Below are 15,557 nucleotides of genomic sequence, written 5' to 3'. Positions count from 1 at the left end.
CGTTTATTTCCACATATTTGCATAATTTTTGTAAAGAGAGAAAAGTGCTGATTTAAAACTTGTTAAGATACTGACTGAAAACGTTGCAGACAGCAAGACAGATTTGAATGAGAAAAAAGGCTTTGCACTGTGGAGCCTATGTGTGATGCTTCATAAAACAACAAAAACCTGTCCTTCTGTGTGCTACAAAGAAAAACATTTGCATATCTGTCAAACTAAAAACAATCTACTAACTTTGTATTGGAGAAAGGATTATATGGTAATTGGTTTTGCTGTCAGTGATACAAATCTTCACCTGTAAGAGAATTGGTACAAAATGCTGCTTCTAAAGCTGTAAACTGTACTGATACTTGGAAAATTGACCCCAAGATTATCGCACAGATTGCTCCCCATTCCTCTTATGAGTGTATTTATATTCTCTAAATACAGTAATGAAGGAAATGCTTTTAAAAACATAGTTTGGAATTGTTTTTTGATTGTTGCACTGCTGCATGTCACAACTACTGCACTTGGCAGGATCCTCCCAGAGCTGTTAAACCCTTCACATTTGATCTTCCTCAGGAACAAGAAAGGATAATGGTCATTTTTCCCCTTATGAGCATATTAGAGGTGATACAAAACCAAAACTGCAAGACAAAAAAAAAAAAAAAAATCATAAATGTGGGCTCCCATCCACCCACCTAAATCCTTGCTTCAGCAATTTACTCAGCTGTGCTGTCACCTTCATGTCTATAAGGTGAACCACATTTGAGCACATTTGGAAAGCAGGTGGCAGGCTAGAATGGCAGCTGGTGACAGCAAAATATAGCAAGCTTGGTATTATAGGCAAAGTTCTTTTTCATCATTACAATTTGTATTCCAGATTAGTTTAGGGATTAGTCTAAAATTTCTGGGGCACTGGGGGAAAGGAGGGGGAGAGGACATAATTTAGTTTTTCTGGGGTTTTTGTTTGCATTTAATTTATAGTGACCTTCTAATGAATTCTATTCCTGTCCCCATATTTCAGGACAGCTAGGTCTTCACACACTAGATATATGTGCATGCTTATGCCAGTAATGGTCACTTTTTCCTCCCACAGAAAAAGTGAAGCATTGCAAAGAGGCATGAATGTAGCTTACACATAATTTCTGTCAAAATACAGTAGCTGTCAATACTGTCTCAATGTATTTTCTCAGAGGGAAATTCTTTCTATTTTCAAATCATCTGTGTTCCTTTGAAGAGCAGAGTCCTTGAGGGAACTGGATTTGTGTTCAAATATTTTCTCTGCTGAAATGAGATCTCTCCAGAGGTTTTGGTTGCTGTTTTGAGCTATTTTTATGTCTTGCTTTCACCACGCTACCAGAAAGTGTGCAGTGCTGTTAAGCTGTAGATTCAGTTGCTATAGGGATAATGCTTTGATTTAAATAGAAACAGAAATATGCAGCATTAATTTTTACATTCTGGCCAGCAACAGAGCACAACTGCTGTGTTTTAACAGAACAAAGGGGAAGTACTTGAATAATAAAATGAAGAATATAATTTTCAAGGGACAATAATATCCCCTATTATTTTATTTATGACACAAAATCATAGAAAATAGAAAATTGCATATAACAACATTGTCTGTGAGACGTTGTGGCTTCTTCATGTTGATGAAGTACAAAAAAAGTGTATTTTGTGTGCTGTTGGAACAGAACATCAGACAAGATGGAGAGGATGTACTGTCACCTTAGACACCCCTGGGCAGATGTTTGGCCATCAGCTGCTGCTTCAGAAGAGTTTGGGCCTTGAATAAGTTTTCTGTCATATCTCCAAGCCTCATGTGTATTTCTCAGTACTCTGTAGCTTTCAAAGAGCAGCAGCCACTCAGGTTTCAGAAATTAAATCATACCCCATATGTGTGGGGTGGCCCATAAAAGGAGCTTCTGTAGTCTCATTATTAGGCCAGATTCAATTAAAATAAATTTGCAGTGCAAGGACAGGATCAATATGTAACACAAGGATTTTCATACTCTGAAAGGGAAAAGACATTTAGCTGTTTAATTGTCATGGTTTAAAACAATACAAGTTTCTGTTTTGGGGGGTGAATTTGCTATCTAAAATTTTTCATCCAATTTACTTTATTTAATAGGACACTTTTCATTAGTTGTTTTAATATTGCCTGAATTTTGATAAAAAGTTTTGGGTTTTGGTTCATAATCAACAGTGACATACACTTGTCATCCTTGCTTATGTAGAAACTGTTTTATTTGTTTGAGAGCTAATCTTGGCTTTGGTAAGGGACTTTGAACCTGAATAAGCCATTCTATGAATACTGCATGACACTTTTAAGCATTTTACAAGAAGCAAGAAAGAAAAAGCCATTAAATTAAACCACCCTTGATCTTTCTAAATAGAAATATTTCAGAACTTGAAGTGGTATTTGAATTTCCAAAATTTAAAGTGAGTTTCTTTTGTTTCCTGTACTGGTTGACCTTGCCCAGTGCCTACTCTGAAGTATTAAGATTAACATTCTATTAAGATTCCTTTGCAAAACCAGTATTCAAGATTTTACAGTCAGTTTTCAGATACACTATCAAAGTTGTATTTGAAAGCTTTTCTATCCTTTCCCACCTCAAAATATTCTTTAGAAAAGGAAGGAAAAAAAAAAGGCATTTAGCTGTTTCTTCTCAGACATTGGTATCTCAAATACAAAAGAATTAATTTAAACCATGTTCTTCGAAAAGCCTGAAAATAGGAAATGTCATCTTGCAGTGACATTGTCTCCTAAGATACATAAATTTAGAATGTCTCCAGGTGAGCTGAAAGTTCAGGATCCCATTAGAGTCAATGGAGATCCAGGCCTTTCCAGTTGTCTAAACACTGGCATTCTAATGGCACAGGTCCTGGGATACTTTTCTGCTCTTCATAGGAAAAGGGGCTCTCCAGAGGAGGACAAGTCTGCAGCTCTTCTGTCTCACCTGCAGGCTCACACATCTCTCAGACACACCATGGATCAGAAGGCAGATGCCATTAGCCTGTGTTGAGGCAATTGAAGGCAGGACTTTCTCATTAGGGTCATGCATGTGTTGGTTTGTGGGATGGATGGATGGATGGATGGATGGATGGATGGATGGATGGATGGATGGATGGATGGATGGATGGATAGTGCTCCATTTCCCATGGCTGTTCCCACTGGATCACTGCTGATGGATTAGTAGATGAGCTCAGGCAGTTACTTGAGGATCCCATCGCCTAAACTTGAGCATTCTGTCAGGTCTCTGTCAGAAACTTCTCTCCCTGGCCAACAGCTGCCTCTCTCATACACCTCTAGGGCAACTGGAACCAACTGGGCCCCTGATGGAATATAGAATTGACTGTCTTGATCTCAGAATGAATCTCGCCTCTTATATGTAAAAAAATACAACAATCACCTAGATCATGCTCTTAGTTATACAATTTACTTTTAGGTAGTTCTTCAAGGAGCAGGGACTTGGACTCAAAGATCCCTATGAGTCACTTAAAACTTGAGGTATTTTGTGTTTCTGAATGGGTCTTTAAATCCCTGAGAGTCAAGTCACTATTGCAGGCTATTGAGCTCTCCTGGTCTGGAAAAACAAGCAACCAAAATCAGGAAGATATAGAGAAAACTAGACCAGCATGGCAGGCCACATGATGGAAAATATTTGAAACACTGCCTCTTCCTTCATCTCTGTAAAGATTAGGAAATTTTGGATCTAACTTCTCAGCACCAGTCCAGCTTGCTTAGGTGTGTTAAATAGACTTCATTTGTTCATAGATTATTGCCACTGTAGGCCAGCAAACATGTTCAGCTCTGTGCAAATAATTTTCAATTAATTTAAAACCTGATTTCTGTTACATCATAAAAGACAAGAATTAAAATAAATTAAAGGAGACATGCAGACACAAGCCAGGGAAAAGGGAAGAGCCCTCATGTATGATGCCCAAAAGCAGCAGCAGCAGCAGCTCCAGCAGCCTCCCTCATGGCAGTGCTGTTTGCACTCAGGAGTTAAATCAGTTAAATTTAAAGGAAAGTTAAATACTTTCCCTCCTCAGTAACTTTCATGCATCAAAGCATAACATTTGTAGCTGAGACAGAAAGTGTTCTGATGCTGACTTTGATGAATTGAGGTGCTTTTGCTTTTACAAGGTCCTGTCCTCTTTTCCCCTTCATTCCAAATGGCTGTTTAATCACTCTGAAGAGGTTGTTGTCTGTGCTTTGTTTACATGTTGTCTGGTCTGAAGGTTTGGTGAAACAGCAGTTTCATAGCTTCATTATATGTTTTATGCTGATTAATGGAGGATATGCAGCTCAGACAGTGCTAAGAAAAATTCAAGAGATTGCACAAAACAAAAAACCAAACATGGACCAATCAAAACCCAACCAAAAGATATGAATTTTCATTCTCAGCCTTGGGAGAGAAAACTTCCAGAAAAAAAGTCCAAGTTTTTATTCAGGGGAATCATTTTTTAATCATAAAGTGATACAAAATGCTAGAATGCAAATAGATCTGATATATTTTAACTCTTTATTAAGGAGGGTATTTTAAATATCAATGCCAAGTGTATTTAACAATTTCCTTAGAATTCATACTAATTTTAAATGTATAGGTTAGTGTGACTTTTTTGGGTTTGTTCCCCAGCCTGGATGAAAGAAAAGCATAAAGTGTAGCAGACAATAACAAGTTCAATGATTCAGTTGGTTTAGAAAATATACCTTTGGTATAGATTTACAGTAATAGATAAATGAAACCCAGATTGCCACCTCTTTCATGGCATATCCTATTTTCTGTCAAGTGCTTCAACAAACTTACATCTGATATGCCAGTTACAAGAATTTAGAAAATTAACAATGACTAAGTGAAAGACAGTTGCTGACAGACTCCTGTTAGTAGTTAAAATTTGTAACTCTTAACAATTCCCTTCTGCTGGTTTTCTTTTGTATTTTTGCTGCTTACCTTTTCCTTTTAATGCTCTCTTTAACTCCTCCTAGTTTATGAAGCCAGGGCCTTTTGGAGATATTTTTAGAGCAAAACAAACATACAAAAGTTACAAGCATTTTTTTCTCTTTTCTCATTTTTTAAACAAATGCTAATATTGTAATGTTAATATTCAAAATAAAATATTTCCTATTATATATTATTTTATAATAGAATTAACATACTAAAAAGTTACATGAGGAACTTGGTTACTACCCTTTTCTGTTACCATTTTGGATCCGGTTATTAAATATAGGTATCCAAAGTTGAAAATCTTGATTAGATTTCTACTGAGATGTCGATTTTTTTTTATAATACTGTTGCATTATTTTCTTTCACTTACCCTCTGCAGCTGTGACTGCCTCAGTGGATGGAAAGGTGCATTTTGCACAGAAACTGTGTCAGTGTGTGAACCTGAGCATGATCCTCCACATCTGTGTCAGCAAGGCAGTACCTGTGTGCCACTGCCTAATGGCTACACATGTCACTGTCCTCTTGGAACAACTGGAACCTACTGTGAACAAGGTATGTCAAAGGCACAGTACATTGTACACTCAGTTTTGTGATGTAAAACCACAGCATTTTGCAATATATCAAATGTGACATAGAGACACGAAGTACAAAATAGATTTAAGAAAGTGATGCTTCTTTCTGTTGGAAAAAGTAATTTAAAGCAATGAATTGTTAGATATTGTTTCCTCACTCTGCTTATTTTTAATGCCATTTTTTCCTTCCATTTTTTCAAATCATTCAACCAAATTCACAAGCATGATTTGTCAGACACCAAGGGGAGAGGAAGTTTTGCAGAGCAATGTTATAGTGCTTAGTTCAATTCCCAAGCTCACCATAATGAAGTATGATGGGAAATGCACTTGAGATCACAGTGGTGGTACAGAAGAGGGAAGCATCTGGGACCTTATCCAGTTTCTACTGATCCTAATGAAGAGCTTCCTTTTGACTTCACAGCTTATTGGGTAGGGATGCACTGATAACGATGACAAAATATGCAATCACTGTAAAAATCCACAAGTGATTGTTCTCCCTGGCTTTCTTTCAACATGTCACACTCAAAATACTCAGTTTGCAGGTTTTGCATTTCGTACCTTCATGTAAAGGAATCCTCTATCTGTTTTCTTCTCTGACTGTGCAAATGAATATGCAATAATGTGGATACACACGTGCTACAAGCTCAGGGACTTTTCCTGCAAGTGCCCAAAGTGCCTCTGTGTGTAAGAAGGTGTCATACAGTTCACACCCTTTATTTCACAGGTCTTAGATTCATGATAATTTTGTACAAGCTCATGTTTTCCTGTTGAGAAGATTTCTGTACCACTTTTGGAGAGCTCCAGTTACTGTTAAATAGCTGCCTTTCCAAACTGCCTGTCAAGGTCCAGCCTCTCTTGTTGTGTGAATTTGAAACACAAAACTGACAAGCTGAACTGCATTTGACCTGATTTGCAGTCCTCACCGTATAGATGGATGGTTTTTAAATCCCATTACATGTGGAATTGGCAGGCTCAAATGAAAAGGAATATAGCTTCTGGAAAGTTACTGTTGAATTCCTTATTCCATGTAAGAATGTTCTTGCTTTATTGCCTCTGCTACAACACCTGTTCAAGGCTCTTTATGTGAACTTTTCAATTTTGAATTCTCATTTCAAGTGAGGTTTTCAAAAGTAATGCCATTTGGATTCAGGATACTGATCAGCAGGACATGTGCTATACACAAAGCAGGTAATTAATCAGGTAAACACTCCTGTGTTCTTGTTCCAGAATACATTTGAGTCTTCTTATGATGCCCACATTATCAGTACAAAATTTATACTGGAGCAAGAGAAAAATGTATTTCTTGCAGATTGTCTTTCTTGTAGTAATTCTTCACCTGGTAAACACATTAGAGGGCTCCTCTCTGTTTTATTTAAAAGCTTTCCTTTTATGAATAGGTACTATGGATCCTGACCAAACTCTGTGCCCTGTATTTCACCTTACTCTGTGGCAGAATAATGAATTATCATGAGATTTTTCAAAGAGCAGTTTGCACTTTTAGTGGATGGCAAATTGCTAAAAAACAGCTGCTTATCAAGATGGAATATCTCATCTCTGGATTAATGGTGGTTATTGGAGCCAAAAGAAAAAGCGACAGAGAACAATGAACAGCCCAAGGGACTGGGAGAAAACAAAGGGCAATTAAAGGATGAAGAGTAATGAATGTACCAGAAAGAGGGAAAAAAGTGTGAGAAGAAGACAGAAGAGATTTATGAGACAAAAAAAGTGCAGAATAGAATAACAATGGGTAAGAACAACCAGGAGTTTACCAGATAATAGTAAGTGGTAAAGACAGTACAACAGTATGGCTTGCACAGGAAAAGGTCAGGTGAAGTGAGCAAATGGGGCAATAGGGGGAGAGCCACAATAATAAACAAGAGTACTCTGAACACAATTGTGAAGGGTACTCAGTCATAAATCATCAATAAACAAGGACTAAATTGTTCAGCAAACACTAAAAATGTTTGAGGTTCTTTATTAACTATGTACATGAGAGATGAAAGCATATCAACAAATGAGGATGATGCTGTGATGGTACTTAGAGCATCAACTCAAGGATGCAATGACTGTTAACACAGAGACAGGGTACACTATGGTTAAGCTTTAGATGCCAGGGCTCCACCAGCACGTGTCCAGTTGTTGGAAAACTAAGTTAGAACAAGACTAAACACAGGGAGAAAAAGATCAGTTAAAGAACATAGTCTTCATAACTCTTATGGCCTGAGACTCACGGGAGTTACTCAATTATCTCACAATGACCATTGTCAATAAGTAAATTGAGTGTTAATCTCAGGAGGTTGCAGAAAGATGTGTGTTATTTCATGTGTTTGAGATGAAACAGAAGAAATCAATCCACTTGACAAAGAGAGGGTAGCAGTTTCAACTACTCTGCATTTCCTACAGACTGTGCACAACCAATTCATATTCAGGAAGTAGCACAGTAATATTTTGTAGTCTGAAATGCTGAGAGAAAATATTTCATTGTATATTTCAACCTGACAAAGCAAATACCAGCACTTGCATTTCTCAGAGAAAGATCAAGAAGTTCAGCAGGTAGACAGCACTCTGGTGACTGACAAATAGGAAGATGCCTGTGAAATTTAAGACTGGTTTTGGGAAGGCAAGCATCCATAACGAGCACTAGAAAAGAAGGACAGGGTTGTAAATTAGATTAGAATGAGACCAAGAAATAAAGCCTGGTCATGCAAGACAGAATAATACATTTGTTTAAGAACTTAAAACTCCCCTTCTTGGACTCCCACATCGTGCACTGTGTTGTCCAAAAATGTTAACACTCATCAAACATGTGGTTTCATGTTAGGTTTTGAAAGGTTACACTTATGTAAACAAACAAAAATATTTTTAATTTATACTTCCATAAACAAAAGTTTTTGTAATGAAATGGGAAGGAAATAGAAGATTTATGGAGAAATTTTTTTTACTTGGTATTAACATTGCCATTTGGACTCAAACCACTTCCAAGACTGTTTGTGACACATGGAGCAGCAATTCATGCTGTTCCACTGGCTTGCAAAGGCCACAGCCAGGACAGTAACACAGCAAAGCCAGCCCAGCTCCTGAGGTGCATAAATGGCAACCAAATCTTGCCAAGATCTGGCCCAGCATCAATTCTTAGTTAGCACTCCCATAACCAGGAGGAATGTGGGGAAGTAGTTTATGTAGGGTTTTTTAATGGTAGTTATTTTTTCCATTACACTGAAACATGATGTTAAAAAAATCTTTTGGTCATTTGACTTGAAGTTTGCAACTGAAGCACCAGAATATTCTAACTTTTCTTCTGATTAAGAAGTGAAGCTTCAGCCTGCAGCAGCATAATAATTTAGTTATTCCAACACACAATATTCAAAACCAACAAGAGTTTCCAGTTATTTGTCTGGGGAGTCTCCTGCATGGCTTTGCATGCCAAATTCCAGTTTATTCCATTTGTGCCAATGATACCTTTGTAATTAGATCTCTCAAAGGGTTTCTGAAGAGGGAGAAGTCTCTAGGGACCTGTTTGGTTTTTTTTTTTTCAGTTCTCCTGAAAGTATATAGTAAACTTATTGGTTTCACTGTGATTATTATTGCAAGAAACAATGGCCAAGACCAAATTTCAAGGATGATTCTTCCTGAGAAAGAAGGAACAGTGTAAAACCCTTTTGCAGCAGGCAGTTTGATTACACAACACATTGTTACATATGTGAACATGGTATCTTCTTTCATAAATAGTAATTATTAAGATTTGTGACCATTAAAATTAGAGACATCATCTATAATTACATTCTGCAGTCATATTCTAATCTATACTAAATTCTATTTCAGCAGCTTATTCCTCTCACAGGAACTGTGTGCCTGTGTGAGGCCAGTAATCCTGTCTCCAGCAGTGGCAAACAGTGGAGTTTTAGAGAAAAAAATTAATACAGTAACTATATACAACATCTCCCTGAAGCACTCTTTTAGCAGCTAAACATTTATGGCTTACCTTTCTTTTTTTTCTTGCCATTTATCCTAATGGATTAAATCAAGTCTCTAATCTTGTCATAAACAGTATCACCAAAGGCTATGAAAAACTTGAACAAAAATAAATTTTAAGTCAATAAAGTTTCTCTGGCATTCCATTACACATTGAGATATATTTACACATAAGAAAGAGTTTCTATAGATACTGAGCATATTTATTTCCCACATTATTTTGTAGATGAGTGAAGAAGAGCTAAAATTTCAGATTAGTTAATTGTGAGATAACAGAGACTGATAATGTTCTTATGTAAGGGGACAGCAATGCAATATTTGAAAGATTCTATAGATGGCACTATTGGAGAACACTTGCCAGTGGTGAAAATAGAGTTTTCCTCACAGTATTTCTATGAATTTTAAATTATTCAGCAGTTTTCTTTAGCAGAAATAGTTTGTGCCACATACGTTCATAAAATCTATTATGACAATTTTTCTTGACTTCAAGGCACGAGAACAGAATGCTACTGCCTTTTTCACAAAGAAAAAAGTTAATAGACTGCTTCAACTGTATATTAGTCTCTGAATTCCAATGCTATAAATACTGCCTGTCAATGTACAACTCTTGAAGTACTGAAAGAAAATGTAAAGAGTTTTCATTGTTCTGTCCTTGGTTTAATGTAATACTTGTTAAGCAATAAAGCCATTCCCTTGATGGACAAAGGGTGAGCAACTTCCTGAGGCCATGTTTGTTCAGCTCAAGTCAATCTCCTAGGCATTATTTTGATGCAAAATTCCATTATTCTGATATAAAAGTACAGCAAATATTTGAAAATATTTGATAAACTGAAAGAAAAAAAAACAACCTTGACTTCTGAAATATTTTTTACTATATTCTTTACTTTCTGCATAGCATAGAATGATACTTGATATATTTTGACTACTATTGTAAGATAAATTAATTCACAGTATGATTTAGTTCAACTTTTATATGATGAGGCACCTTATATACACAATTGAGCACAGCTACATGTACACATATGTTGGGTTTACCTGACAATGTAATGCACAGTCTATTTCACAGTAATCATTTTGAAACTTTAGTTTCTATGTCTAACCACAGGGACAATTCCTTATTGAGTCACAGTGATTACTGTCACTATTATCTTTTAGTCATTTAGGCATTGCCAATCCCATCCAGCTTTGTTTCCAGTGACATTGTTTGAGAACTTGGGGCAACATGAGAAAATCTTTAAATAGTAGCCACAGCATTCATGTCCCATAAAGATAAAATGTGTTGTCTACATTTTATATGGAAAGTAATCTAAGGTTTATCATCAACAGTCCAGTAAACTTAATATTCATGTCAGGCAAAAGGGAACATACATTTGTAATATTTATCCATAAAATTTAAAATGCCAAGTAGAATAAATTAATTACCTACTCAAATACATCGTGTATAAACCCAAGTGGAAGTCATGTATGATAAAATGAAGGAGATGACAACGCTCTCCACACCAAGTCAGCCATGTCATCTGGGGTGTGATGTCCCAATAAAAATTCAATCATCTACTTACCATTCCCTCCAGTCACCCAACTGAGTAAAAACAAGATCCAGCCAGCTAACTAGCACTTAGCAGGATGACTCTGAAATTACTTAGATGTCCTCTATGAGCACAATTACATTGGAAATGTGCTTGCCACCTTACTTTGTGAAGGTGAGTTAGTTAATGGTGGAAACTGGTTTTAAAGGCAAAGCACCTAGATTTAAGTGTCTAAATGTGTGTTCAATATATAAGTTCCTATTATGAGTTTAAAGCTGTAAGAGTGTTCCTCAGCCCATAGGGATAGGGCTGGTGTCTGGTCTCAAAGGTGGCTTTGCTGAGGAGCCCAAGCAGGAGTTGCCTCCTGCATTGCTTCAGGAGCAGCTTTAAACACTTCATGATCCTGTGCTGAACTACACTCTAGCAGCATCAAGATCCATTTGATCTGACCCTGACTCACAGACTAATTTTCAGGCTGGACCTGCCTCATCACACTGGAACTGATGCTTCACTTGCCCTAGCTCAGCTATGAGGCATGGGAAGGCTTGATCAGGCTTTGCCAAGTGAAAAATGAGCCAGACATGGCTTTTCCTATGTCTTTTGTTATTAGGTACTCACCCCTTTGAGCAGTGACTCACATTTCCTTTCTCCCCCTTGCTGGAAGCTGGAACAGATTGCCCAGAGAGGCTGAAGTCTCCATCACAGGAGATGTTCAAGAGCTGTCTGGACACGATCCTGTGCCATGGGCTCTGGGATGACCCTGCTTGAGCAGGGAGGTTGGACCCCATGATCCTCTGTGGTCCCTTCCAGCCAGGCTGTGATTCTGTGCAGCATCATCAGATACTAGTATCCAGCTTAGAAAATGGAGCCATTAATCACATAGAGAAGTATTTGTTTAAATGTCTGTTGTAGTCACAATGCATCCCACTGTTGTATCCCTGAGTGTTCTAGTGAGTAATGCAGTAGTTACACAGCAAAGGTCCTACCAATTTAGCTTATAGGATCAGCAAAGGCATCCATTTACCTCACTTGTTTTAGCAATGAGTTTCTCAGCAGTAAACACATGTAATACAGGTGTTGGCTTGTGCAAGTTTAGCCAAACTTCTTATTTTCTTATCTTAGGTGAAAAATAAATTCTGCTGCCAAGAAAACAGAATTAGAGTACCTCAGCCTTCGATGTGTTAGTTTTGTATATGCCAGCCATAAAAGAAAATTGAAAAGCTTAAATTGTCGTATTCTTCACCTTAAAAGTTTGTCTGTCTATAGAAGCAATTTTGCAAAAATGAAATTTCATACTGCTCACTTCTGTGCACTGTGGTAGAGAGAATGCATTCTGTTTTGGGATATGGGTGCACGTATGGGTTCCATGCTCCTGTCAAGTCAGATTTTTTCTATGCATATAATCAGTACTTGCAAGATCTTCAGGCAATTTACAAAAAAATTACAAGTCATTCTAGTATTTCCTGTAGTTACTCCTGCTGCATCGTGACAAAATATGTTACTTTCTGACACATGTAAGTTACATTTATTGGGAATAAGCCTACTTTTTAAAGATAATGAAAATAAAATATTTGCATCTTGGAAGTTCCAAATGAAGTACATTAAATAGAGTATTGAATTTTATGTCTATAAATCAGGATAATACCTCCTTACTAAAGAATTCTGACATCTGTTGCTGAAGCTGTGGGTTTTGTTTTTTAATACTCGATCTGTAATATGAAACCATGGGCTTAATTCTTTCTCTGAGTGATACTATAAAATCACTTTTCATCTTTGTTCTCTTTCTCTGCTTCAAGGTTTTTTATCATAGCAATCTTCCTTTCATATCCCTCCCAATGACAAGCAATGCAGCATTTCAATCCTGCTGGCTTTGCTCTCACACTCGTCATGTCCAGGCTTCCTCCACAAGCAACAAAGAATTAACTACACTGAAAAAGTGAAACTGAATCTGGCATACTTTCAGATACCTCATTATACACTTTGCCTAAGGCGACCTTTTAAGCAGCAGCATATTTTCATGTAAGATTGACCACTGTGGCACAGTTCCTCCACATGTGAGTCTCACTGTGCAAGAATCTGCTAAGAGGAGACTGACTTCCAAATGATGCATGAAGAAAAATGTCTATGTGCACTACGAATTATTACTATTGATTGTTTTTTAAATATGAAGACATCAGTAAAGGGATTTTATCTTTACTACTAATGGAGAGCCTTGTCTTACTACCAATATATATATTTAATAGAATAATAAGTATTACTCTGTATTTTGTACCTGATAGTGTTTATAAGTTTTAGTGAAGTAAAGTACAGCACCAAATCTTTTTAGCAAGTTTTATTACTATTTAAATAGTAATAGCAGGGTAATTGTTATTCTAAATACTTTTATTTCTGTGAACTTTTTAGTATAGATGCCAGGAACTTCATACTTTTGACATTGTATACTATATTACTACAGATACTGCCTAGCCTTGATAGGATGCATATTACTTATTATGATACCTAGGATGGGAGTGATTTGAGAATATATACATAGATTGAACAACAGCTCATCAAAAGCCTCATTCTGATCATTCAAACATTTAATAAATCCATTATAATTGACATTCCAGTGACCAAAACTTACTTTTAGACTTACTGAGATTTTGTGCCACCAAATCCATGTACCTACCTCATAAATATTATCTACAATCGACCAGGGTGAATTAATAAAAAGGTTGGCTGTGCAGTTGCTGCCCATTCAAGAGGTACCCTCAGGTCAGGTTGTGCTGATAACAGGGGAAAGGTCTGGATCCTCAGTAGTGATGCATCTGCCTGCTGGACCCTGTCCACCAGGGACACCTTGAACCCTATTCTGAGGGAGCTGGTGTGACAAACAGACAAATCACAAGAGCTTGCAGCATGCTGGCTGTACTCCAGTCTAATAAGAGGGCCCATCTGTGATAGGCAGGACAAGGTGCAGTGGGTGGTGAGTGGTTCACCAGCAGATGCTGTGAAGAAAACTTGAGTGTGGAAAGATAGCAAAAGGTATATCAGGATGGACTTCAAGGACATCCTAAAGGTATACTTGACTGAGAGCAAGTTATTATAAAACAGTGAAATTGGGAGCACCAACATGAGGCAAAATGTTGGTCTCTTAGAAGAGAAACAGCACAGCTTCAGCTGGGAAACACAGAAGTGAGAAGGGAACACTTACAACTCGGGCATATAGTACTGCTGTTTAACTAAAGAGTAAAACCAGTTCAACATATAGGTCTTAATACACCCTTCACATCTAAGTAGATTCATTTATTCCAACAACCCCACAAATACAGCAAACTAACAACTACATGATCATGAGTTAGCTAATAACTAACACGATTAGAGAGATTATTTACAAAAGCATGTAGTTACAGGACAAAGGGGAATGGCTTCAAGCTGAGAGTAGGTTGTGATTAGATATTAGAGAAAAGATCTTTGAAACTGGTGAGGTGCTGGAACAGGTTGCCCAGAGATGTTGTGTGTTCCATCCCTGAAAGTGCCCAAGACCAGGTTGGATGGAGCCCTGAGCAAGCTGATCTGGTGGAAGATAGCAGGGGAGTTGAACCTTGGTGAATTTTAATGTTCCTTCCAAGCCAACCCATTTTGTGATTCTTTGATTCTCTGATAATTATATCACAAATATTCAATGTTGCTAAAGTGGAAAAAGACTGGAAATGGTTTCAAGTCACATAAACATTATGGGAAAGTATAATAATTTATCAGTTGACTGAAGGCAGTTGAACCAGCCTGATTTTTTACTGGTATATGAACAATCAGCACTGAGAGAAGAGGTAAAACAGAATGATTAGCTGTGTATAGCTCAAAAGTGTACATTGTATCCTGACTATAATTGTGTGAAATGTTCTTTCACTATAAGACAATTTGAGTTATCAAACATCTCAGTATGATTATCCTAAAACGAAATTTCAGCAACAATTAATGAACACTTCCCACTTAAAAGGTACATTCTTATGACACACAAAGCAGCCCATTACAAATCCTCCCCTAGGATTTTCATCCATATAGTGAGAAAATAAATGTTTATTTTGACTCCTGCAACAGTATTTTGCATTTAAATGTTTAAATAATGTGAAATTTACACTTATATTTATTTGAAAGTGAATGCTAATGAGATCTAACTTATTTTGTATTAGAACTGCAGCCTTGATTTTTTGAGGAAAATAAGGCATCCAGAAGACAATGGCATTGATTAGCTATTATCTAAGTTTTATATGTAGGTTATTTTTATCCTGTGAAAAGGGAAGCATTGGAAGTATTATGTACAGCATTCAAGTACTATACAAAATAACTGATTCCATAATAATGAAGTCCTCTCAAAATATCTTTCAGAAGACATTTCCTTTTGTATTTTTCAGTTATTTCTATTAGTGATGCATCCTTCAGAAATAATGAATCATCATGGATGTCGTTTGCACCCTTTTATATCCGGCATAAGACCCATATTAAACTGCAGTTCCAGCCTCTCTCTCCAGATGGTATCCTGTTCTACACTGCACAGCATCTGGGTACTCAGTCAG

The 15,557-nt window shown here is 37.0% G+C and overlaps 1 protein-coding gene across 1 annotated transcript in view; it reads left to right on the top strand.

Annotated features, from left to right (window-relative positions):
- EYS (eyes shut homolog) overlaps window positions 1-15,557 on the top strand; it is a gene marked incomplete at its 5' end in the record, with an annotated part of 591,920 nt that overhangs the window by 564,636 nt on the left and 11,727 nt on the right. The window contains 2 exons of the mRNA XM_079298292.1: window positions 5,311-5,483; window positions 15,396-15,557. Coding sequence (XP_079154418.1) covers window positions 5,311-5,483; window positions 15,396-15,557 — 335 coding nt within the window. The remainder of the gene's footprint in view (window positions 1-5,310; window positions 5,484-15,395) is intronic.

The sequence above is a fragment of the Erithacus rubecula genome (assembly GCF_903797595.1).
Source record: "Erithacus rubecula genome assembly, chromosome: 2".
Classification (NCBI taxonomy): Eukaryota; Metazoa; Chordata; class Aves; order Passeriformes; family Muscicapidae; genus Erithacus; species Erithacus rubecula.
Note: the sequence above shows the minus strand (reverse complement) of the source record. Positions and strands in the feature narration are given on the sequence as shown.